This window comes from Propithecus coquereli, unplaced genomic scaffold (assembly GCF_000956105.1).
Source record: "Propithecus coquereli isolate 6110/MARCELLA unplaced genomic scaffold, Pcoq_1.0 Scaffold717, whole genome shotgun sequence".
NCBI classification, from domain to species: Eukaryota; Metazoa; Chordata; class Mammalia; order Primates; family Indriidae; genus Propithecus; species Propithecus coquereli.
The window spans coordinates 271,253-295,429 of NW_012153252.1; the positions used below are offsets into that span (position 1 = coordinate 271,253).

Below are 24,177 nucleotides of genomic sequence, written 5' to 3' on the forward strand. Positions count from 1 at the left end.
TTTAAAACGACGTGGCCCTGCGGTGACTGGAGCTAAGCGAGGCCGGCCGAGGCGTGGTCGCACACGCGGCCCTGGGTCAGGCCCTGTGGGCTCTGCCTGCGCGGGGCCTGCTGCCCCAGCCCTGACCCCGCTCAGGTGCGCTTTCAGTGTGAGCGCACGCTGGAAACGCCAGCGCCTTCCTGCAAGGCGGCTCTGCCCCCTCCAACGGCACGTGACAGCGCCTGGAGCGGGGCCCACCCAAAGCCCGCACGACCGGCTACTGCCAAGCGAGGGCCGAAGTTGACGGAGAGCTTTTGCCTCCTTTCAAGTCTAAAGATCAGGCCAAGGGTGGAGACACGGGACGCAGGAGGAAGCGTGATCTGGAATGGGCAGCTACCAACACGCGGGCTCTGCGTGCTGTGCTTTCAACGCTGGCATCAAACTTCCTCCGTCTACCCTTTAAAAGCTCCCCAGCCCTTTGTTGGGAGAGCCAGCCTGGTCGCCCCTTAACCCGCACTGTCTCCCTTTTGTTCAAGCAAACCGCCCCCCAAAGCCTCGCTTGTATAAATTCCTTTTTCCCTCTCGTGCCAATTTCTGCATACTCAGGGATCAAAAACCGGGAAGTCCCTAACACGTCTGCTAGCTAAAAGCAACTCCGCGGAATTTGCAATTATAGACCCAGGTCTGATTAACTTTGTTTTTGAAGCAGTTCTTTGCAGTCGGCCAAGATTGCCCCTCCCTCCCATTCAGCGCCTGGCGATGGCTTTACTGCGTTGGCTGATGCCGGGCTAAAGTGGCGTCGCTGGCGGACACCAGCCCCATTCACTGATTTATTCCTTTGGGGAATTTGCCGGACCCTTGGAAAACCCTTGTCAACAGGCAGCATCTGTGGGTGAGTTCTAACATGTGAACGAAAAATAAAATCCTAAGCGCCCCACTGACTGAACGGACCCCCTCGTGGCCACAGGGACCCCAGAGAAACATGAGAAGCCGAGTCTCCAGCCGTGAGTGGCGGAGAGGTCAGACGTGCCTCGCTATCCCCCTCCCCTCTGGGGTTTAGACACACGGGCCAGCATGAATGTCAGACTAGAGCTCATAAGACTGACAGAACAGTCTCTGTGGCAGTGATACAGTAAATTATAAACAGGACCTGAGGCCACGCCAGGCAAGGGTTAAGTCACACTCCCCTACACTTAAACACTTAAATAATAAACTGTGGCAGGCTCCGTGGCTCAGACCTGTAATCCCAACACTCTGGCCAGCCAAGGCAGGAGGATTGGTTGAGGCCAGGAGTTGGAGACCAGCCTGGGAAAAATAGCAAGATCCCATCTCTATAAAAATTTCAGAAAATTAGCCAGGCATGGTGGCTCATACCTATAGTCCCAGCTACTCAAGAGGCTGAAGTGGGAGGATTTCTTGAGCCAGGAATTCGAGGTTGGAATGAACTACGATGACGTCACTGCACTGCAGCCTGGGCGACATAGTGAGACCCTGTCTCCAAAAAGAAAAAAAACAAAAAAAGGATAAACTGTGTTCTAACCGCCACGAGGTGCTCCTTTTTCTCTAGCAGCTGAACAAGCTCCTGCCTCGAGTTGACCAACCTTACTCAGAGCAAGTGCAGCTCACCCACCGCCGCGCGCTGGCACCCACCCGCAGCTCCAGCAGCCACAACCGCAGCTTCCGTGGGACAAGACACGGTTTCGTAACTTTCTCCTGATCAGAGACCACCGACCGTGGACTGGCTCAGGCTGGACTCGCAGCGGCTGCGCACCTGAGTGCTTTGGTGTCCCTGCTTCCCCTTTGATGTCGAGGGCCTACCTGTAACACAGCGAAATGCTGAGTCTCCACCCCAAATGGAACATGGTCGTATGTTACATGCGTGTTTGTGCAGTGCACACGTGTCAGGACCACCTTCAGGAATGCTCGTAGCTCCTCCTGTAACCTGTCGAATGCGTGCACCTGGCCAACCTGTTCAGCCTAACTTCCTGTCTCGCCTCCCTCCCTGGAAGGGCCTCTCAGGGCTTCCCCACCTGCCGGAATGGCCACCTCGTGGGCCGCCACCCTGAGAAGAAATAAAGCTCTCCCCTGCTTTCCTACATGTAGAGATTGTGTGACTTTTAAGTTAACAGTCAGGACAGTAGCCTCCAACTTGGATGGTCAAGAACAGGGCCCCTGCCCTGAGGGGCCGGTGGGGAACACTGGCTGAGTCAAGAGCTCTGAGGAAAGGCACCCACCCCGCAGGAGCCCCTGCCTGGGCTGGCAGCGGGCCAGACACCGCCAGGAGAATTGAACGGGGTGGGGGGGCAGCCACCTGAGCCATCATTACACAGGACTGTCCACTTTGGGAAAAGCCAGCCGGCCAATCACCTATGCTTTGTGCACTTTTCTCTCCCTACACTACATTCTGATGAAAACGTTTGCACAAAAGCATCCCATTGCGTGAAACACGCAGACAGAGTGCAGGCGTGGGACTGGCCAGGACGGAGTGGGCAGGAGATGGTGGCCGTGAACATGGCTGACTCTTCATTTCATCGTGAAATGTCAGAAAACACGCCTCAAACGCAAAGCACACGTGCACAGGCTAAGAGCAGTAATGAGACACCCGTGTGTTCCCACAACGTGCTGACACTGTGGGTCATTATTCTCTTGCCTTTCTTAGAGTTTTGCCACGTATGTGTGTGCGCGCCTACATGTGCTCTGAAAAATACATGGTTTAGCCACAATGAGATGCCACATCATGTCCCACAGGATGCCCGCCATGTAAAAATCAGAAAATACTAGGTGTTGGTGAGGCTGGGAAAATCGGGACTCGTGCACTGTTGGCGGGACTGTAAAATGACGCGGCTACTGTAGACAGCGGCGCGGCAGGGCCTCAAAAAAATTAAAATAGAATTACCACGTGCTCCAGCAGTTTACGCAATGTGCACACAGAGAACCGAAAACGGAGACTCAAACCTGTGTCTGCACCCCACATTCATCGCAGCGGCCCTCACGACGGCCGAAGGCAGGAGCAGCCGAGCGCCCACCAGCGGATGCGTAGATGAGAAAGACAGCGGCGGAGCCACACTGTGGAACGTTATTCGGATTCCGACACGTACCCCCACGGGAGTGAACCTGGCGACATTACGCTAAATGAAGTAGTCAGCCACCAAAGGACAGACACCGTGTGATCCGGCCTCAGTGAGTTCGCAGAGTAGCGGAAATCACAGAGACAGACGGTAGAACGGTGGGCGCCGGGGAGGGGATGGGGAGTCGGTGTTTCGTAGGGACAGAGCTTCAGCTGGGCAAGACGAGAAGGTTCCGGAGATGATGGCGGTGACGGCTGCACAGCAGTGTGAACGTGCTTAGTGCCGCTGAGCAGCGCACTTAAATAAAAACAGCCAAGATGATCAATTTATGTCACGTATATGTCACTAACAATAATAAAAGAAAAAGTTGACCAAACAAAAAGAGGTTCAGCTATGAAAAGCTGAGTGGCAGACACCACGGTCACCAGGCCTCGAAGAGGCCACCACAGCCCCTGTGGGGTGGGGGTCCCAAAGCAGAGAAGTGGGACAATCTCTGACGGTGATGTGAGCTGTGTCCCCGCGAGCTGACGGCGGGAGAGGGGCGCTGGTGGGTCGCCAGGCACCCACGCTTAGAGGCCTGAACGACAGCACGCCAGGGTCCTCGGCCACAGCGCACGTGGGGCACACACAGTGGGGACCCCGTCCGGCAGCTTCCTTCAGCCCCGGGTGCTGGTGGGCCGTGGAGCCCGGCTGCCTCCGTCCCCCGCGCCCGCCTGAGGCATGAGCCACTGCGCGTGACTCGTTGCCGGCGGTGTGCTCTGTCTCACTGGCTCCCGCCGTGGGTGGAACCGCAGCCCACCGTGTGGTGGGCAGGAGTGTCGGACGCCTGTTCGGGGTGGTTGGCATAGTGACATCCATGCCATCCCCCGCGTGGTGGGAGTCCTCCCTCGGGATCGGGAATGAACAAACCTGCCCTGACTTTGGAAGCGAGTTACTAAGTTCAGCCCGCGCTGGAAGAGAGAGGAGTGAAACCCCACCTCTTGAAGAGATGCGTATCAAAGCATCGGTGGATGTTTTAAAGCCACCGCCAGCCCTTTGGGGAAGGTGTGGACAAGGCCACAGGGAAGGACATGGTGGCTGAGGCGCCCGGCAGGGCCGTGGGGTGGGCAGGTCCTGCGCGTGGCTGGGGAGGGGGTCATTCCATGTTTCCTGCTTCTTCACACACCGAGGACCACCTCTGGCCCCCAGGAGGTCAGAGCCAGCCTCCGGGCTACGGAGCACGTCCTCATGTCCTCGTCCCACCGCAGGCCAAGGAGGGGAGAGCGGAGCTTCATCCGCCAGCGGTTAGGCAGTCAGACACAGATGAGAGTCTGGGCCACGTGCTGACCAAGAAGACGGAGCCGTGCCAGGGGTCCCAGGGAGACAGCCCTGGGGCCGTCTGTGCCTTGAGGTGCTGCCCGTGCGGCACAGCTGGCACCTGAGATCCCACTCACCTCCGTTTCCCCGGCGGATCTCACGGGCCTGGCGCGGGTGGGCGTTCCGCCAGCAGCTTCCTGGGAAAGGGCCACGGGAGGGTGTTTCCGTGAGACCCTGCATGGCCGTCCGCGACACTTGATAGAAAATCGGTCTATTCCGTTGCTCCTTGTTTCCGGCGCTGCATCGAGAAGTCAAGGTCATTCTGATTCCTGGTCTTTTGTGCATGGCGACCTGAGGTTCTCTTTCTGGAGGTTGTGGAGTCGTCTTTTCCCGGGTGCTGTGAAATCCCACCCTGACGTGCTTGTGTGGTGGGCTCACCCCCACCTTCCCCCCACTGCACGGGGCACGTGCCGGGTCCTTCCTGCCGAGCAGTTCACGTTTTCTGCCTGGGACAAGTTGTTCGCCTTTTCGGTTTTTGTTTTTTTCCCTGTAGGCCTAGATAGCCTTTAATGGGACAGGTCCTTGACTTATCTTATTGACGTCTTCCCCCCGACCGTCCCTCTGCCCTTTCTGGAACTCTTAGAATTTACACCTTGGACTTCTTGGGCTGATATTCTGTATTTCTTAGCTTTTCTTTCCTGTTTTCTAACTCATTTCTGCTCTACTTTCAGAGAGATTTCCTTAACTTGACGTTCCAACCTTGTGGAAAGTTTTTCGTTTCTGCTGTCATGGTTCTGATCTCCAACAGCTGTTGTTGTTGTCCTCCGAATGCTCCTTTGATAGTGCCCTGCTCTTGTTTCACGAATACAGGGTCTATCTAAGGATATTGCTAGTATTATTTTATTTTTTAATGTTTTTTTCTCCCTTCCAAGTCTCTTTTGAACGCACGTTGCTTTATTTCTTTCTGTTTGTCTTAGTCTCTGCCATGTTAGAGGCCTCCGTTAATGTCCAGGAGTTTTCTGCTGTCCGTGATTAAGAGACAGGCCCCTTGAACGGGACGGGGGCACTTGGTCTCTGAGTCTTAGTGTAGGATGAGCTTGCTGGTGGTTCATTGCTGGGGAACCCCCTGCGACCGTGGTCCTTCTAGGCTGGTCAGATTCAAGAGCAGGATCTTCCCATCTCGTCATGCCCCCGACATTCTGGGAGCTGAGTGATGACTCGGGTGTGTCCCTGCACTCAGCATCCTGTTTGTCTGTGGTGACTTGCCCTTGTGAGTTCCATGTGGGGCCCCTGCCTGCAACCGTCTTTGACATTGGAAGTCTGGACACTCTGCTTTGCCCCTCCAGAGAGGAAACTCCTGACTTTTGCTGGGAGGAATCTGGGGCTCCGCGTGCACGCAGTCTTCCTTCCAGCTGCCACCCCCTCCTCCAAGTCCCCGAAGCCTCCACCACCAAGGTGCAGTCCCCACCAGGCCCAGAGCTACTGAGTGCTTGGGAGGAAGGGGCCCGTGCTGACGCCTAGGGTTCTCTGACGACTGGAGCTTGTGGGTCTCCGAGGTTGTAGACATCTGGGGAGACCCTCGTCTGCCTGGTCTGGCGCAGTCTGGCTGCCTGCACCAGCTGGGGAAGCCCCCAGATGCCCGTATGTCATCAGCAAGGAAGTCCCCTTTCCTGGGCTGCCACCCGACGTCTTGTCACCTACTCCTGGCTCGTGGTCTGCTTGGGGTCATCTGGAGACACAGGTGCTGCAACGAGATACATACGGAGTGGACAGAGGTGAGGGAGAGGGCTCTGCCCAGGAAGGTGCAGGGGGTGGGGGGGGACGCGTGGCCAGTGCTCGGGCCCCTCTGGGCAGGTGGGCAGGGCTAGACGTGGCTGTGCGTGGCACCAGGGCTTTGAGCTTCCACGAGACATGGGGAAGCGCTGAAGGTGTGCTGTTTGGGCTGCTTTTCCTTTCGCTATGGAGAATTCCAGGCAGGTACTTAAGCAGAGCGAGCAGTGAAAAGGCCCCGTGTCCCCCTCACCCAGCACTTTTGAAGGACTCGGTGCAGGACAATGTGCCAAGTGCAGGAAGACCCCTCTGGGGAGGGTGGAGGGGAGGGCCGTGTCTGGGGCCAGGGGTGCGGCTATTCGGGGGCCATGGGCAGTGATGGCTGCTGTCTCGGTCCGTCCTGTGCTGCGGTAACAGAACGCTTGGGATTGGGTGCACAGCTCTGGAGGCTAGAATGCCCAAGGTCGAGAGGCCCGTCAGGCAAGGGCTTCTTGCTGTGTCTTCCAGCAAGAGGGTGAAAGAGCAGCCCCAGGGGAAGAGGGCCGGCTTGCTCTGCTCAGCAGGAGCACGTTCCGAAATGACAAACGAAGTCCCACAATAATGGCCTCAATCCATCCCAGGGCAGGAGCCTCAAGGCTGAGCCACCTCTTAAAGGTCCCAACACTGCTGCACTGGGGACGGAGTTGCCAGCACGTGAACTTTGGGGGCCCTTCACACCACAGCGGTGGGTCTAGAGTGGTGACATGGGACGGAGAGAAGGGGCTGGCGTTGTGGGGTGTTCAGGGAGCCCAACCAGAAGGACGTGGGGTGGTCGGGTGACGCCCTGGAGGGAGGGGCAGGGCCAGGGCTGGAGAGCGGCTTCCTTCCATGGGGGTCCACCTGGCCCCCCGCCCTCTGCCAGGCGTCCCTCTAGCGCCGGCTGGGCGGCTGCTCTTCCTCTCAGGAAACGTGCCCAGTCTGGACAATGGGAACTGTTCTGGAAGAACAGGCGGCCAGCGTCCCCGCCTCCTGCCCTTCACCACCGTGCGGGAGGGAGCGGAGCCCACCACTGCCCTGCTGTCACTCACCCACCTGGGACTCACTCGCTGAGGCTGGGCGGTGCTTGTGCCGGCTGGGGGCATGGCCCCACCTGCCTCCCTGCGCACCGGCTGGCGAGGGCTCGCGCTTGGGGTCAGGGTTACTCCTCAGAAATCACGATTTCAAAGTTATCTAAAAATTAATAAAAGTTTATGAAGGAAATATCAACTGTAATTCCTACTGTAACAACTGTCTTCGGTGTTTTTCCATTTTCTCTCTCACTGTGTGTGTGTGTGTGTGTGTGTACACGCATATTCTCTTTTATACACATTCTGTATACACACACACTACGTGGACAGTGTCTATGTATGTATACTCTCTCTCTACATATATACACACACTTACACTTTTAAAAAAATGTGCTGCTTATCTATGTTAATCCACCATGCTTGTGCTAAATGTATTTTTATTATTTGAATACATTTATTTTTATTGTCTGTGACTATAGCATTATTTCTCAAAGTATTCCCTTAATAGTGAACACTTATTTTTTTTTCAAAGTCTTATTCACTAATTCTGCAGATACTTGCCAACCGTGCCCGCGCGCCTGGCGCTGGGTGGCCGGGGCTCTGCGCTGCCAGAGCCAAGCTGGGGCTGCCCCCGGGGCCTGAGGGGAGGGCGAGGAGCAAGGGAAAGACAACAGGTGGCCGTCACGAGCTTGTGCACGGGGGCATGCAGGGCACGGGGGCGTGCAGGGCATGTGAGCAAAGCCCAGGGCGGCTCGCCCGAGGGTCGGGGGTGGCCATCATTCCACATGAGAACGGGCGTTCCTCTGTCAGGTGTTTCTCTAGGGTGGGGTTCGGGAGGGCCTTCCCCAGGCTGGGTTAAGCTCTTCCGTTTTGGAAAAGTTGGTTCTATTAATACTTTACGACGGCAGCTGACAGCCAGGGCGGGGGAAGTTGTTGTAGGACGAGCTGCCGGTGGCTAGGGAGTGAGCCTCCCGGGGGGCCTGGTCCCTGCCACTGAGTCCCTGAGGCCCTCAAGGACAGCCCCTACTGCAGGTGCCAGCCGGCCCTCCCGAGAAGTGGCGGGGGCGGCCGCTGCAAGTCCCAGGATCCCCGGGAATGCACAGCACAGAGCTCAGGCGTCTTTCAACCGTCCTCAGAGCAGCGGGGTTGACAGCTGAGTGCTCCAGTCACAGGGGGGCTGTGAGCTCTGCCTTTAATCCAGTCGAGGTTCCGGCCGAGCGTTCCAGCCTTACTTGCTACCTCGAGTCTGATCACTGCAGCAACACTGACTTTTTCTGTGCCCACCAGATGCTTCGCCTGCCTGTTCCTCACACAGAGTGACCCTGACCCTGAACGGCGGGGCCCCCCGCCCACAGGCACCCCCGGGCACGGCTGTGGGCCCGGCGCCCAGCGAAATCCGGGTCTCTCTGTTCATGAATTCCAGCCGAGCACATAACCAGGCCACGGCCCGCCTCGCACAGATCCAGAGTCGCTGTGGGTGTCATGGTGTTAGACAGAAGCCATTCCCACACGTGGTGGAGACAGCCAGGAAGATTCCGGAGGGCCCACTGCCACGGGCTCTGCAGCGGAGGGGACAGACGGCCCCGCCCCGAAGGCGCCACGCACAGCGGATGAACCCTGGGAGCAGGGCGGGCTGGGCGGGTGCAGATCCTGGGACCAGGCGTGGTGGGAGATTCCAGCTAAACCCTCTTGACAGACTGTCGCTGAGGGCAGGCCCCGGGCGCGGGCTCCCCAGGTGGGGGACGAGGCCTCTGATCAGCTCTCCGTGGCCATCGGACACCAGGTGTGGGCTCCTCTCCAGCCTGACCCCACAGGACTGGACTCGGTGGGCCAAGGCCGGAAGAGGACTCGGGGAGCCTGAGCCAGCGGGCACCAGCGCCTCTGTCCTCCCCGAGTGGCTCGGATGCGACTGGATTTGGAGGCAGGCCTTTAACGAGGTGATTGAGATAAGACGGCAGTGTCAGGGTGGCCCTGACCCAGTCTGACTGGTGTCCTTAGAGGGGCTGAGGACACAGACACGCACAGAGGGATGACCCTGTGGGGACACAGGGAGGACACGCCGTTTACACGCCAAGGACAGAGGCCTCAGAGGAACCAGCCCTGCCACTCCCTGACCTTGGACTTCCCGCCTCTGAACTGTGACAAAATAAATGTCTGCCGTTCAGCCGCCTGGTCTGCAGCTCCTTGTCAGGCAGCCCAGGTTTCGTAGCCCACCCCGCCGCCTGGGAGCGCTACAGGAAACAGTGGCCATCCCCGCGAGTGCTCACCCGCAGCTGGCAAACGCCAGGCTCTGTTACCTGGTGTCAACGGAAAAAAAAGACCAAAGTCTATAAAGTAACTTTAAAGAGATTTACTCTGAGCCAAATTTGAGGACCATGACCCGGAGCCACGCCCAAGAAGCCCTGAGCAAGTGGACTCGCTGAGGTTGGGTTGCAGTTGGTTTTATACATTTTAGGCAGACAGGGGTTACAGGTGAAGTCATAAATCAACACGTGAGAGGCATACATTGGTTTGGCCCGAAACGGTGTGCCATCTCGAAGCGGGGGCTTACAGGTTATAGGTGGGTTAAAAGATTCTTTGGCCTGTCATTGGTTAAAGACATGAAGCTTTGTCTAGAGACTTGGCATGTTTCAACGTAAGGAGCTCTTTATCAGAGACAAGCCACTGGACATAGATTTGTTGTGTAAATTGAGGACCTGCAGGTGTGTCTTGCATACCCTTAGATCTGTTAATGGGTTACAAAGGATGTCACCGAGAAGGGAGGGGGACATGATAAGGCATGTCTGACCTCCCTCCTCCTGGCAGACAATTTAGTTTTAGGGTATTCCTTTGGCCACGAGGGGGTCCATTTAGTCAGCCAATGGGGGCGGGTGAGCCTTAAAATTTTATTTGAGTTCACACTGGGCAGACCTCGCCGCAGGTGCGGGAGGCCCAAGACAAACTTCCGCCCCCGCCGCGGAAAGGCAGCCACGCACAGGCAAGTGGGGACCTTGGGTGTGGCCCACAGGGCGCCAGCCCACCTTAGCGGCCGTCACTCTTCCGCCCGTTTTTATTACTCGTGTAAAGGCCAAATGAGCACGGTTGCAGAAGGAACGACGCTTACTGCAAGCAGGGCAAGGCTGCAGTGAGTGCCGGAAGTCCATAAAGGGTCTGGGGTCTCCGGTCGTCCTATGTGCCTCCCACCCCACACCCAGGGCAGAATCCTGCTGTCTCTAACTGAGCTGCACCTGGCGGAGGAGCCCGGCCCGCCCCAGAGCCCCTGTGCTGGGTTAAGGGAGGGCAGGGCTCAAGTCCCGTAGAGCAGTGGCCCTGAGTTTGAGGACAAAGGCGTGAGCGCAGTAGGAGCCTCCAGGGCCCCATGAGCGGGGTGCTGGGGGGGAAGGGTCCGTGTGGACCTGTCTGTAGAGGGACTCTGGCAAAGCTGGGTCCCCAGGCCCCACGGTGAGACCCCACGGTGCCAGCACCACACTGGGCTGAGGAAGGTGGGGCCCTGCCAGGGAACCAGGCCCAGAGAAGCTCCTGGCCAGGTGTATTTGGCGGGGCAGAAGGCCGTGGGGGAGGTGTGGACACCACTGGGCAGGATGTCCGTGGCATCTGCACTCATCCTGCAAAGCTCCCGACACACCGTGATGCCACCGTCCCCACCATGTCACCCCCAGTGGCTTCTGAAGAGGGGTGGTTTCTGCAAGCTCCAGCCCCTCCATCCCATCAGTGACCACCCCACATCCCACGGAGAAACCTCGGCCAGCGGGAACAGGGCCCACAGCACCCGGCCGGCGGGCAGGCCTGAATCCCAGGTCAGCGGGGCCTGGATGTCAGCGTTAGCGGGTTCCTGGATTAAGGGGCTACCATGGGAGTGGGGCTGGGGGCGTTACAGGAAGTCAGCCCGCTCGGCCCTCTCACCGTGGCATGCCTTGCGCCCCCTCGGGACTCTGCAGAGTCCCCACCAGGAGGAAGGCTCTCCCCAGATAGGGCCCCTGAACCCTGGACTTCCCAGCTTCCAGAACCGTAAGAAATAAATTCCTTTTCTGATAAATTACCCAGTTTCAGGTATTCTGTGATAAGCAACAGAAAACGGACTAAGACAGCATGTTTCTGAATCCACTTCCCTCCCTCCCCATCCAGGAAAGTGGCACAGCCTCCCAGCTGGGGTGCCCGGGCGCACCGCACTCCGCTCCGGTCTGTCCACGGCGCAGCCCAGCCCGGGACAGCTGCCCCCTCGCCCGTGCGGCACCAGCGTCCACACGGGCCGGCCTGTTTGTTCAAACAGCTCGGCAAGGAGGCACGGGGCATGTCCCCTGCGGGGGGCGCTCTGGAGCCCAGCCGTTCCTGGTGGGCCTGCCCCGTCCCTTGCAAGGGCGGCCTCTACGCTGACCTGGTGCTCAGTGCCTGAGAAGCCTGTGAGTCCCACAAAGAGGTGCCAGGGGTCTCCGGAGAGGGTCGCGTGAGACGGCCAGACCCCCAAGAGGCCCAGGACAGTGAGTCCTTGTTGTTACCCCTGGTTATCAACCCGCCTAGCCCTTCTGGGGGGGACAAGCCCAGGTCTTGAGACAGGACCCGTGTCCCAGCTCTGCCCAAGCATGGCAAGGCCTGTGGCGCCCCCTCCTCCCAAGGCCTCTGACCTCAATCTGTGCCTTCTCGCCCTGGCTCCCTGTGCGTGGGGAGGTAGGACCGCCCTGCCGTCTGCTTTCAGACACCGACCAGCCAGCTCTGTGGGGCTGCTGCTCGCAGGAAGACAGGCGTGCCCGGGAAGGAAGCCCGTGCACAGGCCGTCATCTGGCTGGGGTGGGTGCCGTCCCACGACCTTGCATCTGCCTTGCAGACTCGCTGCGCTAGCTCCCCAAGGCTCCAGCCTTCCCACTTGCTCCAGTCCCCCCAGCTCCTTTCCTCCTCCAAGGGGGTCCCCAGCAAGCCCAGCACACCCTGCCCTGATCTGGCCCCACCCTATTTCTTGCAGTTACCCAGTGTGAGGTCCTGTTTATGAGACCCCTCCCTCCCACAGGGTGGTCCCTCTGGGACCTCCTAAGGCCTGGAAAAATGCTCAGCATATAGATGTGCAATAAAGGTTTGTTGAACGAATGAATGAATGAACATGGATGCGACATTGGAGCTGAGATCTCCACCATGAGAAGCCAGACTCATGAAGCACCAAGGGAAGGGAATCCCGAGCAGAGGGAACAGCCGTGCAAAAGCCTTGGGGCAGGAATGAGCTAGGCTGTCTGGGAAGCAGAGGGAGGGTGGGTGCACAGTGAGGGGGCTGAAGCTGGGGTGGGGGCAGATAGCACAGGGGACCACGGCAAGGACTTGCACCTCCCTCCGGGGCAGTGGGAAGCAGGGGGCGGAGCTCTGTCCCCCTCCCAGGGGGGACATACTCACAGGCATTTCCCTTCCCAGCGCAGTGAGTTCCTGCCCAGCCAGCATAGCCTGCGCTCAGGCACAGGAGTACAGACTCCCCACAAAAAACACACCCCACTGTCGAGCATCACACAAGCTCACAGAAGTGATTTTAATTTCAGGGCACACGATGGCCGGAAGACAGGAGCGGCGTACAAGGCAAGTACTGACAACGCTTGAGCTTTTCTGTTCTCCTTGGTCCCATCCGGCCCAGCATCCAGGGGTGAGGAAGCGTGTCCCCCTCTGTCCCTCCCGCCATCCTGCATCAGGACAGGAACGGGGGCGCCTCGGCCAGCGGGCGGGACATGCTCTGGATGGCCCACTGCAGGATGCCGTCGAAGGAGTGCTGCGGGACAGGGCAGTCGGCAAGGGGACTCGGCACCGGCGGGGAGACAGGCGGGCCCCAGCCACCCACCCACGTCCACAGATGGCCACGAGGACACCATCCAACCTGAGCCTCTAATTCAAAGATAGGGAAACTGAGGCCCAAGGCCAGATTCTGGGCATGCCAGTCAGGAGGGACAGTCCCGTGCTCCTTCACGGCATCCCGCAAGCCCAGGGCACAGCCACCCTGCTGCTCTGCCTCCTTGGGTGTCCTCTCCCGGGCTGAGGTAGGGCCAGATGCCTCTCATCTGCCCAGGGCTCTGACCCTCCAGCAGGACTCGGAGATACGGGGCCAAGATTCCGGCAGCATGAGGTCACCTGCCCCACGGGTCTTGGGCATCAGCCCCTCATCCATCCCACTGTCCCCAGGGGCCTGCCCCTCCCAGAGCCAAGACACCCTTACCCAGCACCCGGGTCCCCTCTCCCTCCCTCAGGACCGGGGTCTCTCTAGACACCTCCACTGTCAGGATGTGCCATGCGAGCCCTCCGCACAGGGCAGGGCCCTCCCCCGGGGTCAGTTGGGACCCCCGAGGTGCCAGGCCAGACATTGAGGAGGACTCGTGTTGGCCACCTGGTGTCTGGGAAGGGTTGGAGGAGTCTGTCCTCCTGTCCAAAGAAGACGGAGCCCCTAAAACCACATCTTCTTCCCATCCACTCTGCCTGTTCATCTCAGGGTGGTGAGGCCTGGGTTGGGGAGTGTTCAAGATGCTCCAGGGACAGAAGTTCTGGGACTCACCCTCCCACACTCCACCCCACTGCCCTAGGGCGGCAGACGCTGGCCGGGCCTGGTGCACCTGCCCAGTGTCCACGCCGGCCTCCCAGGGCCCGGGCCCCCGGGGGAAGGGCTCGTTGTGGGTGCAGCAGCTCTCAGGGGCCGCTGCATGGGTGTGGGGGGCCTAGGGCCAGCCAGGAGCAGCAGCGCGTGGGGGCTGGTGGGGGCGGAGGGGCGGAGGGGGAAGGGGCAGCTGCCGCCAGGGCACGCCTCACCTCGCTCAGGAGCGACTCCAGGTCCTCCCTGTGCAGAACGGGCTCCGGACCGGCAGAGTCATCCTGGAACCAGGGAAAGGGAAGAGGTCAACCCCATTCCTGCAACCCCGCTGGGGACATGGAAGCAGAACCCCTGCAGAGCAACACGGCCCAGGGGCATGGGGCACCCGCCCCCACCGAGAACAGAATTCTAACACCAGCTCCCTCTGGAAGTGGCCAGCTCGGGGCAGTGTGGGCCTGTGTGAGCCGGGGGCTGCCTGCCCGGGGCCCTGCCAACCCCAGAAGCTGGCTGCCCACGGCCCCCAGGTGCCTCCACTGCTGCACGTGGCCTTGTGGGGAAGCCCAGGACTCAGGGAACCAGCAAGGAGGGGCCCCGTCCTGGACGGAGACTCAGAGAGGAAAGTGCCTGGTGGAGGCCAGCCATTCCCCTGGGTGAGGGGCCAGGGCAGGGAATGAGAGAGCACCAGGCTCCCGGGATGGGGGCAGAGAAGACCATAGGAAGTTGAATCACATGAAATAGCCAGTTTGTAGCTCAAAACAGCCAAATCTCAGCTGCTGCACACACTGGGTCTGCCAAACACGGGCCCTGCAGGGCACAGCGGCCGGGGGTGGTCGAAGGAGGGGCTGTCCCCGAGGTCTAGATGCTGTGAGGGTGTCAGGGAGACCCCTCAGGACAGGGTCTGGGGGCCACAGGCCACCACCCCAGGGGAAGGGGGCAGGCAGGGGAGGGGCAAAGGGCAAAGTGGGGCTGCACCTTTTTACTCTAAACTTCCAGTGCAAATGGGTGGGATGAGGAGAGGCATCTAGAAGGAAGGGACTGTGACAGGTGTGGGCCACGCCACTGTTCCACACGAGCCCTGTGGGTGGCGCTGGGTCCAAGGCTTGTCCGGGTGCCTGGCCAGAGCCTGCACACTGGGGTCTGTCACCCACACTGTGTGCACCTGGGAGTGTGGGGCACCGCTGGGAGGCAGGAAGAGCCAGTGGGGGGACTTACTGCCACCCCTGGGGTCCCTAGAGATTCTTGGGGAGCAGGGATGGGGTTGGGAAGGCCCCTGCTGCGGGCAGTCAGGGCAAGAGGCCACCACCCTGTCCAGGCTCCTGCACGGTGAGCCCTGGGCGGAAGGTTCAGCTCCAGGACAAGCCTGACCCTCCAGCTGCCATGACAGGGCCCAGGTACGCGTCTCCCTGACCAGAGCATGTCGCGATGCAAGGAGCTACTGCCGGGGACCTGGGGTCACTCGCCTCTCTGAGAGGGCCCCTGGGCTGCAGCAGGGAGGCTTTGGGGTGCGGTTACTCAGGAGGGGTTGGCCCACGGTCACCTCCTGCTAGTCCCTCACCCCGCCCAGGGAGCCGGAGTCCCTGCACTCGGCCTCGTTACTGGTGGGACGGCGGGCACCCCGCCAGAGATTTCGTAATCGCTATGGCTTAGGGCGAGCTTCCTTTGTAAATAGATTTCAGTTACCACAAAAGAGTGGGTTTAAAGGTTAAATACTTTATAAAAACGATGAGCACGTGGTCAGAGGCTATGGTGCACACTGCAGCCTGGGTCTCCCCTGAGACGTGCCCCACCCCCGCCCCGCCCCAGCCCGCGGGCTCCGCCTGCCCGGTGACAGTCCCCGCACTGACCTTGGCGGGCCCCGGGGCCGGGCTGGGTGCGGGCGCGTCCTCCCCGGGGGCGGGGGCCGGGTCTCGGGCGCAGGATCTGCAGAGCAGGCTGGTCCTGGGGCCAGGAACCGGTGTCGGTCGGAAGGTGGACACGGGCCGCCCCTCCCGCCCGGCCGCCCCGCCCAACCCCTCGCTCACCCGGGCCGGCCGGCGCCCGCCGGGAAGTGGCAGCGCCAGTGGAAGGCGGCGGCGCAGTGCGCGCACCGCAGCGCGTCCGCACCGTCCCCGCACACGCCGCACCGCGCAGGAGCCGGGCCCTGCGGGGAGGACAGCGGCGTGATCCCGAGTGCGGGCCGGCTTACCGAACCCGCGCCCTCCCACCCTCCCCGGGCCACCCCCGGCGGAACGGCGGTCCCCGCGCAGAGACCGCGGCGCCGGTGGGACGGTGGGTCCGGAGGTTCTGGAGCCCCGCCCGGGGAGGGTAGGGGCCACCCGCAAAAACCAGGTGCCTGGACCTGGCTCGCTCCCCCTGGTGGGCCCTGACCCCTTTTGGGGTCACCTCAGAGGAAGAGGAAGGGGCTGGGAGGAATGAGGTGGGGCTGGTGGGGCGCTCGCGCACACGCCATCCCCACCCGCTGTATTGTCCTGCCCCTGTTAGGGGGAGGCCAGGTGCAATGCCCAAGGGCCAGAGCTGGGGTCTCCCCCTCCCCCACCCCCACAGGGTCCTCCGGGCAGCCCTCCCCACTTGCCCTCCTCTCCTCCTGTTTGCGGTTCACCCACAGGCCCTGTAGGTCCTGAGCCCTCTAAAGACAACACCCCTGACCCCCAGCGCCCCACTCACCTGCTGCCTCTCGGGACCCACACACAGCAGGGGGTGCAGGGCCGAGGGCTCCAGCACTGCCGGTGGGGGGGCTGCGGACGGCGGGGCCGGCGGGTGCTTATAGGTGAGCGCAGCGTCCACGCTGGCCACGGGCTCCCTGGGCAGGCCCTGTGCCTCCTCTCCTGCTGGCCTCAGCCCCAGGGGGACCTGGATCCCGAGGGGGAGCACTTAGGGGGGCCACAGGGGCCCTGCCTAGCACCACCTGGGGGTCAGTGCTGCTGGGACCCTGGGACTTGGGACAGTGGGGCGGGGGTGTCATCCAAGGAATCCCCCAGGGGCCTGAGCAGCGCCCGGCTCTGCCGCCCCTGCCAGGCCTTTATCCTTCCCGGCCACGAGCAGGTGCCGGGCCTGTGCTGTCAGGGGAGACACCGGATATGTACCGGGCTGTGAATAGCATCCCTCACGTTTCTGCTGCAGCAGAAAGCTTAAAACGTTTTTGGAGAATATTATCAGTGGTCACAACTTGTCCCCTGTGCCCACAGAGCCAAGGGGCCCCAGTCAGGGCCGAGAAGTGAGGTCACTAAGGGCAACTTCCCAGGCCTGCAGAGAGCCGGGCCGTCAGGCTTGGGTGTGGGACACAGCTGTATGACTGGGGCTGGCCCGTCCCGCAGGACTCCGAGGGTCAGAGGGGTGGGAAAGATGGTCGGGCCGGGGCGGGCCAGGGCATACCGGGGTCTCCACAGGCGGTCCCAGGGGCTGGGGCTCCTGTGCGCGGGGCAGGCCCTGCTGGGCTCCTCCGTGGAGGCAGCCGGAACACCTCCAGGTCCCACTGGTCACGTCGTCAGCCGTCAGAGGCATGCAGGACGGGACAGAGGGAATGACAGGCTCCCAAACCCACAGGCGGGGGCCCAAGAACAGGGGAAACTGAGGCCCAGGCAGGGAAGTAACAGAGACACAGTGAAGGGAGAGCCGGGATGTGGGATACGTACCCCGGGGGACCCTCGCCTGTGCCATCGGTGTCCCCTTGCTGCGCTTCTCTAATGAGGCCCGAGAATGCCCCACGCCCACTAACCCACAGCGGCCTGCTGGGGCCTCCCTGAGCTGCACTGTGTATGCCCCACCCAGCCCGCCTCCACGGGAACGGGAGACCGCGAAGGCAGGAGGCGAGAGGACGCAAGGAAGGCAGTCGCCCGCAGGAGTGGGCAGTGACCTGCGCAGCCATGAGGCATCTGAGTGAGACGGGACCAGCCAGGGTCACGCAGGGAGCAGGGGCGCAGCCCAGGCCTGCCCCTGGAGCTCTGGGCTCCAGCCGGGGTCTTCCCCCACAGACCGCCCTGCGGGAGCTGGGGACAGCCACCAGGACAGCCTCAGAGGGGGCCCCGCACCTTGGTGGATAGACACCCACCGGCCCTTGGGGTGCAGCCCGTGGTCTCCACGCTCCCTGCCCCATCTGGGGGCAGGTCTCTGGGTGGGGCTCAGGGATGGGGCGGCTGCCTGTGGGAGTTTGGGCTGGGAGCCCAGAGTGAGCTGGGACAGTGCGGCGTCTTTGCCTTGGATCTCTGTTCTGCTGTGCCGCCCTCAGGGGCCCTGCTGGCCAGGCCAGGTGGCAGGTGGCAGGTGGGAGAGCCCCAGGTTCCCCCAACAGCCCAGTGACCTGCACCAAAGCCCCCTCCCGGTGGCCTCATAGCCCCATCCATGGATGGGAGAGACTTCCGGCGGTTTCCCATTCAGGCTGTAGGTGGAGGCGGCCATGAATCCAGAGTGGGGGTGGGGGTTCCACAGTGGAAGGGCCACGTGTAGGCTCACCTGGGGATCTCCCGGAGCGGTGGGGACAGGCAGGCCAGGTGGAAGGCCCGAGGACAGCCGTCACAACAGATGAGCTCCCCGCCGTCCCGGCACACGGCACACTCATCCTCGTTCTTCTGACGCAGGCAAGAGACGCCCTTGCAGACTCCCCGAGAGCCCCCTCCTGCTCTGCCGGCAGCAGCTCCAGGGACCTGGACTCCACGTCCCTGCCCTGCTCCGTACCGGCCGGTGCCTGCGTTCTGCCCTGACTGCCTACCCTCGAGGGCGCCTTCTGAGACTCTGGTCCCCACGTCATGCCCCCCGCGGCCATCCCTCCAGGGAAGAATGGCCTTCAGAAAGCCCAGTCTCTCGCGGGCTGCTGTGTCCCAGCCCCCCTGGACTGCACACCCCCCGCACGTGGCCCTTCCTCCTGGGGCAACAGGGAGACTGGCCCAGGGGTGTCGTCCATCCACCCCAGTCCCCTCCACCTGAGGCCTCCACCTTGCACCTTTGCCGGATGCTGGGCTGCACCCTCAGGGGTCCTGCCTGCCACCTCCCGCGAAGCCCCCGGCTGCCAGGCTTGGCTGCCCCACACAGCGACGATCGCCTTCACTGTAAGGACTGCCCGGACCCCTGTGTCTCCTGTGCCCAGAGCCCCGCAGGGCGCCCGCGGGAGGGGTTGGGATCTGTGTGACGGTGGCAGAGCATTGCGCAGCGGTTCTACCTCACTAAGAAACGGTGCTGGGGACCCAGGTCCAGTTCGACGTGCCCGGTGGGCCCTGGCGTCCCGGCTCAGAGCAGGCCCAGTGGGGGTGCTCGGTACAGCCTGGACCTGGAGCCTGGAGGACCTCACTCTGTGACCTACGAACTGTGTATTTTCGGGAAAGAAAATCCCATCCATGAAAGAAAAGGAGAAGAGGAGGAAGAGCTCTCCGGAAGCAGGAGCTCAGGCCTCTGTGCTGAGCCACCCGAGTGCCCGGGACAAGGCAAGGGCCGCAGGACCCCGCCGGGCGGGGGCGGGGGGACTGTGTGGGCGGGGGTCCTCCTGTGGCCTGGGCGTTACCTGGTGCAGCTGGGGCTCGCTGGGGAGGGCCGGAGGGGCGGGGACCCTGCCCTGCTGGCCTACCCGCGGGTCACCTCCGCCCTGTGGGGAAGAGGGTCACCAGTGTGGGGGCAGCCTGGGCAGGGAGGGGCCCACGTGGCTGCGGGTGCCGGGTTCCCCTCAGGGAGCTGCCCCCGGACCCCAGCAGAGCTGCTGGTCCTGAGGCCAGGCTGCCGTTACGGGTCTCCCCAGGGACAGCCAGGCAGTGCTTACAGGGACGGTGCCCTGGGCTCCCTTGGCTCGGACCAGAGGCTTCAGGCTGCCGCCGCGGGTCCTGCTCTTGCCGCCGCCAGGCTCCTCCAACTTGCTGGGAGTGTAGAACTCCCCGCCCACCTGGATGCACTTCTTGGAGGCCCCTGGGAGGAGAGGCCCTGGTCCCATTGACGCCCCAGCTGGGCCCGGCCCTGCCCCACGGCCTCAGTCTCCCCCACACTACTCCTCCATCCCACCCGCCCGTAGGCCTGGGCCGGGGTACCGGGCGCAGCGAGGGATCCTCTGCCGGCGACTGTGCTGGGGGGAAGTGTCCTCAACATGCGCATCTACCCAGAACCTCAGAATGCGAACTCGTTTAGAAGTAGCGTCTTTGTAGATGTAGTTAGCTAAGATGGGGTCATGTCGGACCCCAAATCGGAGGACTGAGCTGTCAGCAGCCACCAGAAGCCGCAGGAGGTAGGAAGGACCCTTCCCTGGGGCCCCCGAGGGAGCCAGCGGACACTCGAGTTTGGAATTTCTGTTGTTTTAAGTCACCCGGTCTGTGCCAATTTGGTATAAGAATCCCAGGAAGCTAACACAGGGGACTTGGGACCATCCCCGAAGGGGTGAGACCCAGGTCCGCATGAGCTCCCAGGCTGGGCCTGGCTGTCCTCGGTGTCCCCAGCCAGCATTCAGCACAGAGGGGACACTATGGCAGGGACCGTGGAGCAAATGACTCAACGGCAAAGGGGGTGAGGTGGCACAGGGTGGCTGCGTGCCGTCAGTGGCTGGCCCACCCTGTAGGTGGGCTCCCAGGGCTGCCCCTGGCCAGGGTGTGAGGGGACTGGACCCTTATCACAGGAGGCACCTGGAGGGAGGTGCCGGGGAGGGGGGGAAGAGGCGGGATGCCGCAGGCCCGTCCTGGTCTGAGAGTGCAGGCGCCCCAGGGGCCAGGCAGCAAAGCAGAACTTTCTAAGGACGACCCCGTGACCCAGTAGGGCCCACCCAGGTGGATGAGGGGATCTGGGAGCACTGGGCGTCCCGTGCTGGGATGTGGGCCTGGACCACAGGCCTCGAGGAAGGCCCCCCTGCAGGGGACCCCCAGGGCCCGCCCTCCCCTCTAAAGCAGGCAGAACCCCATGCAGAGACGCTGGGACCGGTCCTCCTTCCACCCCCAAGGCCTGGGTCCCGGCAGCTCCTCCCCTCCCCCACACTGTCTACCTGACTCAAACACCTGCTGGATGAGGATCCCCTCCACGGCCCCTCGGGCCCCCGGCACATCCCCAGAGGACACAGCCACAGCTCTCTGGACTGAAGCTGACATGGTCTGGATCCCTGGGAAAAGGACAGAGGTCACCCATCATTGAGGTCACTCCCAGGGAGCAGGCAGTGCCTGGGCTGTGGGGCTCTTTCCCTGCAGCGGGGCAGGCGGGATGGGGACCCAGCTCCACCACACACAGACAGCCACAGGTAGGTGCAGAGACAGCCCCTTGCCTGCGCACACGTGGTGTGTGTGTGTGTGTGTGTGTGTGTGTGTGTGTGTGCATGTGTGTGGGGGGTAGTGTCAGCAGAGCTGACTCGGTGGGTGGGAATGCCCGGGGCCCTGGGTTGTGCTGGGAGGATACACAGTCCCCAGGCCCTGCCTTCAGGGCAGGCACCAGCAAGCACAGGAGGCCTCCGGGGTCCAGGGCCCTGGGAAGGGGGAGGGGACAGAGTCCAGGCTGCACCCAGATGAGGGGCAAGGACGATTTTCTGGAGGAAGCAGTGTCTGGGCTGGTCCCGAAGGGTGGGAGCGCTTGGATGGGCAGAGGTGCGGCCTAGAGGGGTGCAGACCCAGGCTGTGGCGTGGGGCAGGGTGCGGGGGACTGGCAAGATCCCCTTTGGACATGGGTGCCCCTCTTTCCTGGGTCTGGCAGTGCAGCTGAGGCTACTAGGATGAGCTGCCAGGCCCATGCGGTCCCAGCTCCCAGGACAGGCCGAGGGCAGGCCCTCCTCCGACCCTGACCCTGACCCTCACCCGGCCAAGGCCGGCACCCGGCTCACCGTTTCCCAGTGGGAGGCGATGCGGCTCTGTGTTGCTCTCCGGCTTCTTGGGGGGCTTGGCCTTCGGTTGGGAGCCTGAAGGGGGAAGGTGGGGCAGTGTGGCCCTCCTGTCTCGGGGGGACAAGTGCTGGGGGGCCAGTGGGCTGGGTGGGCACTTGGGGGTGTCAGGTGCTGGGTCTCCCTGACCCTGGTGGGTTCCTTTGCTTTCCTGGGCTCTGGTTTTCTCATCGGTGAAAAAGAAATAAAACACCCCTGACTGTTCCCCGGACCCCGCGGAGCTCAGCCTTCGGAGCAGGAAGGACCGAGAGGCTGTAGACTGGTCCAGGGGGTCCTCAGTGCCCAGAGGGGCCTCTGAGCCCCAGACAGGCTGTGCCCAGGCGGGTGGGAGCCTGGGTGTGGGGGTGTCGGACACCTGGGGAAGACGGGTGACCCCAGCCGCTCCTTCCACTGAGTACCTGGGCTAGAGGTTCCCCTTGGGGTCAGGGCCGCTGGTGGGACAGCTCGAGGCTCTTCTGGGGCCTTTCTCTTGGTGGGGGGTTTGGGCGGCAGCACTGAGGCCTTGGGGCCAGAAGGGGGCTTCCTGCCCTTCCGGGGCTGGCTGAGGTCCACATCTGCAGATTAGGGGGCAGAGGCAGGTCCCAGCCTCAGAGTCCTCAGAGCTCTTCCCTGGGGAGTGGCCCCAGAACTGGACACTCTGGGGGCAGGGCAGGCCAGGCCTCGCCCTCTGCCTCTTAAAATCCAAGAGGTCCTGGGGGATCTCCCAGGGGCTCCCCAACACCCACCTAGGGTTACAGCCCAGCCCGGCTCCCCCACCTTTGGGGAAGCTGTCTAGGATGGGCTGCAGCCGGCCATATCTCTCGAGGTTGTAGTCCTTGAAGAGAACCCTCCAGAAGTCCAGGATGGCGGCCGAGTCCTGGGTGAGGAGCCAGGAGAGGAGGGCGTGGACGGCCTGGGGGCAGCCCTCCTTCTCCTTCAGGCGCAGCGTCTCCTGCAGCAACGCGGCATTGGGGGCCCTGCCACCTTCCCAGTCCCGCTGCCTCCCAGTTCCCACCACCAGGCGACAGGGTGGAGCCCACCCAGACGGGCTGCAGTGGACCTGGCGCCTCTGTGCCCATCCCTGCCACTTGTGGGTGGGGGTCGTGGGGGTGGCGTAGGCATGTCCTGGTCGGAGAGAGCAGGCGCCCCAGGGGGGACAAGCAGCAAAGCAGAACTTTCTAATGATGACCCCCTGACCTATCCACGTGGACAGAGGGGATCTGGGAGCACTGGGCGTCCCATGCTGGGATGTGGGCCTGGACCACAGGCCTCGAGGAAGGCCCCCCTGCAGGGGACCCCCAGGGCCCATCCTCCCCTCCAAAGCAGACAGAACCCCACGCAGAGACGCTGGGACAGGATCCTCCTTCCACCCCAAGGCCTGGGTCCCGGCAGCTCCTCCCCTCCCCCACAGTGTCTACCTGACCCCAGCACGGCCCCTCACCCCCACCAGGTCCCCGCAGGTGGGGGGGTGGTCCACCTGGAACTCTTCCTGGAGACCCTCCCCTTGGCTGAGGGTGAGGTGTGGGGGGTTGGGGCAAGGGGCCAACTTGTCCTCAGGGACCATCCCCTGGCTCCTTGGGGGTGGGGAAAAGGCAGGGGTGTCTGGATGGGGGGCTGCCTGGAGCTCGTTTCGGGGTTGCCCCTGCTTGTGGGGAGAGGGAGTGGAGGTCTGCAGGCCTGCGGGCGGGCTGCACCTGGAACTTGTCCTCGGGGACCACGTCGTGGTCGGCCAGCGCGTGCAGCAGCGGGAAGGCGCTGTCCACGGCCATGGCGATCTCCGTGCGGTGCAGCCTCAGGAGGCGGCGCAGTTCGCCCGCCATCGCCCTGGGCCGCCGGGCCGGGGTCCTGCCGGGCTGAGGGGACCCCGCGGGCGATACACAGTGCGCCCCTGCTGGCTGCGGCCCCTGCCTGGGCGCGCACCTGCGTGGACACCTGGGGGAGCACAGGACACCTGGGTCCCGCCTGGGGACCGGACTCCGCCCCTGCTCTGCAGCGAGCCCTGCGCGGCCGGCTCTTATACCCGCCGACCACGGAAAGAGCAAAGGCCACTCCGCGCGGGAGCCAATGGCGGAGGGACGAGGGACGCTCCCCCCTGAGCAGGGAGAAGCCCCAGCGCGTGGCTGCCTCCTGCACCTGCCTCCCGCCCCTGCGGCGGGCGGCGGCTTCGCTTCTCTCTGCAGGAGAAGCTTCAGGACCGCCTGGCTCGCTCACAGAATGGGGGCTGCTGCCCTGGGGCCTGGGGAAGGAGACTGGCCCTGTGGGAGGGCTTCCAGGCCCCTTACTTCCCGAAGTGTGGTCCTGCCTGTGGGCCTGGGGCCCTGCTCAAACCGGGCAAAGCCAGGACAGGTGCCCTGAGCTGCAGGGACGCTGGGGTCTCAGGGCTCCCGCCAGGCCGCGCAGGTGCGCTGCCAGCTCTGAGTGGCAGGACAAGAAAGCTCCATGGGAGCTGCATTGGGGCAGTGGTCCCTAGGGGACCTCCACACTTGCCTGGGGGTCCCCACTCAGGGTCTGGGGCCACGGCTGTGATCAGATGGAGGGGTCCCGGTCTGATGGAGGAGACAGGGCCCAACCAGTGCGCATGGGCGTGTTCAGCACTAGGCATTGCCTGGGCGGCTTCTGACGTCGCCCTCCTCCCCAGCGGGCTGCGTGGTGCCAGGCGGGTCCTCGCCC

At 62.6% G+C, this 24,177-nt stretch overlaps 1 protein-coding gene across 1 annotated transcript; it reads right to left on the reverse strand.

Moving 5' to 3' along the window:
• Nucleotides 1-12,818: 12,818 nt before the first annotated feature.
• AIRE (autoimmune regulator) lies at nucleotides 12,819-23,327 on the reverse strand. Its single transcript, XM_012661523.1, has 14 exons — nucleotides 23,202-23,327; nucleotides 22,285-22,459; nucleotides 21,927-22,082; nucleotides 21,472-21,546; nucleotides 20,650-20,763; nucleotides 19,450-19,592; nucleotides 19,198-19,278; nucleotides 18,156-18,271; nucleotides 17,079-17,178; nucleotides 16,371-16,556; nucleotides 15,728-15,846; nucleotides 15,551-15,644; nucleotides 13,925-13,987; nucleotides 12,819-12,899 (listed from the first exon to the last, which is right to left on the reverse strand). The coding sequence occupies exons 1-14, from the start codon at nucleotides 23,325-23,327 to the stop codon at nucleotides 12,819-12,821; spliced, it is 1,629 nt and encodes a 542-aa protein (XP_012516977.1).
• Between the last annotated feature and the right edge of the window lie 850 nt (nucleotides 23,328-24,177).

Bases quoted from the DNA above. Each gene is read 5' to 3' on its own strand.
- AIRE (XM_012661523.1), bottom strand. From the start codon at position 23,327: ATGGCGGGCGAACTGCGCCGCCTCCTGAGGCTGCACCGCACGGAGATC. The intron at 19,593-20,649 runs GTAGACAGTGTG...CTCTCCTCCCAG, and splicing joins CCAGCAGGTGTTTGAGTCAG to GGGCCTCCAAGAAGTGCATC. The intron at 12,900-13,924 runs GTGAGGCGTGCC...CCTGTCCCGCAG, and splicing joins TGGAGTCGCTCCTGAGCGAG to CACTCCTTCGACGGCATCCT.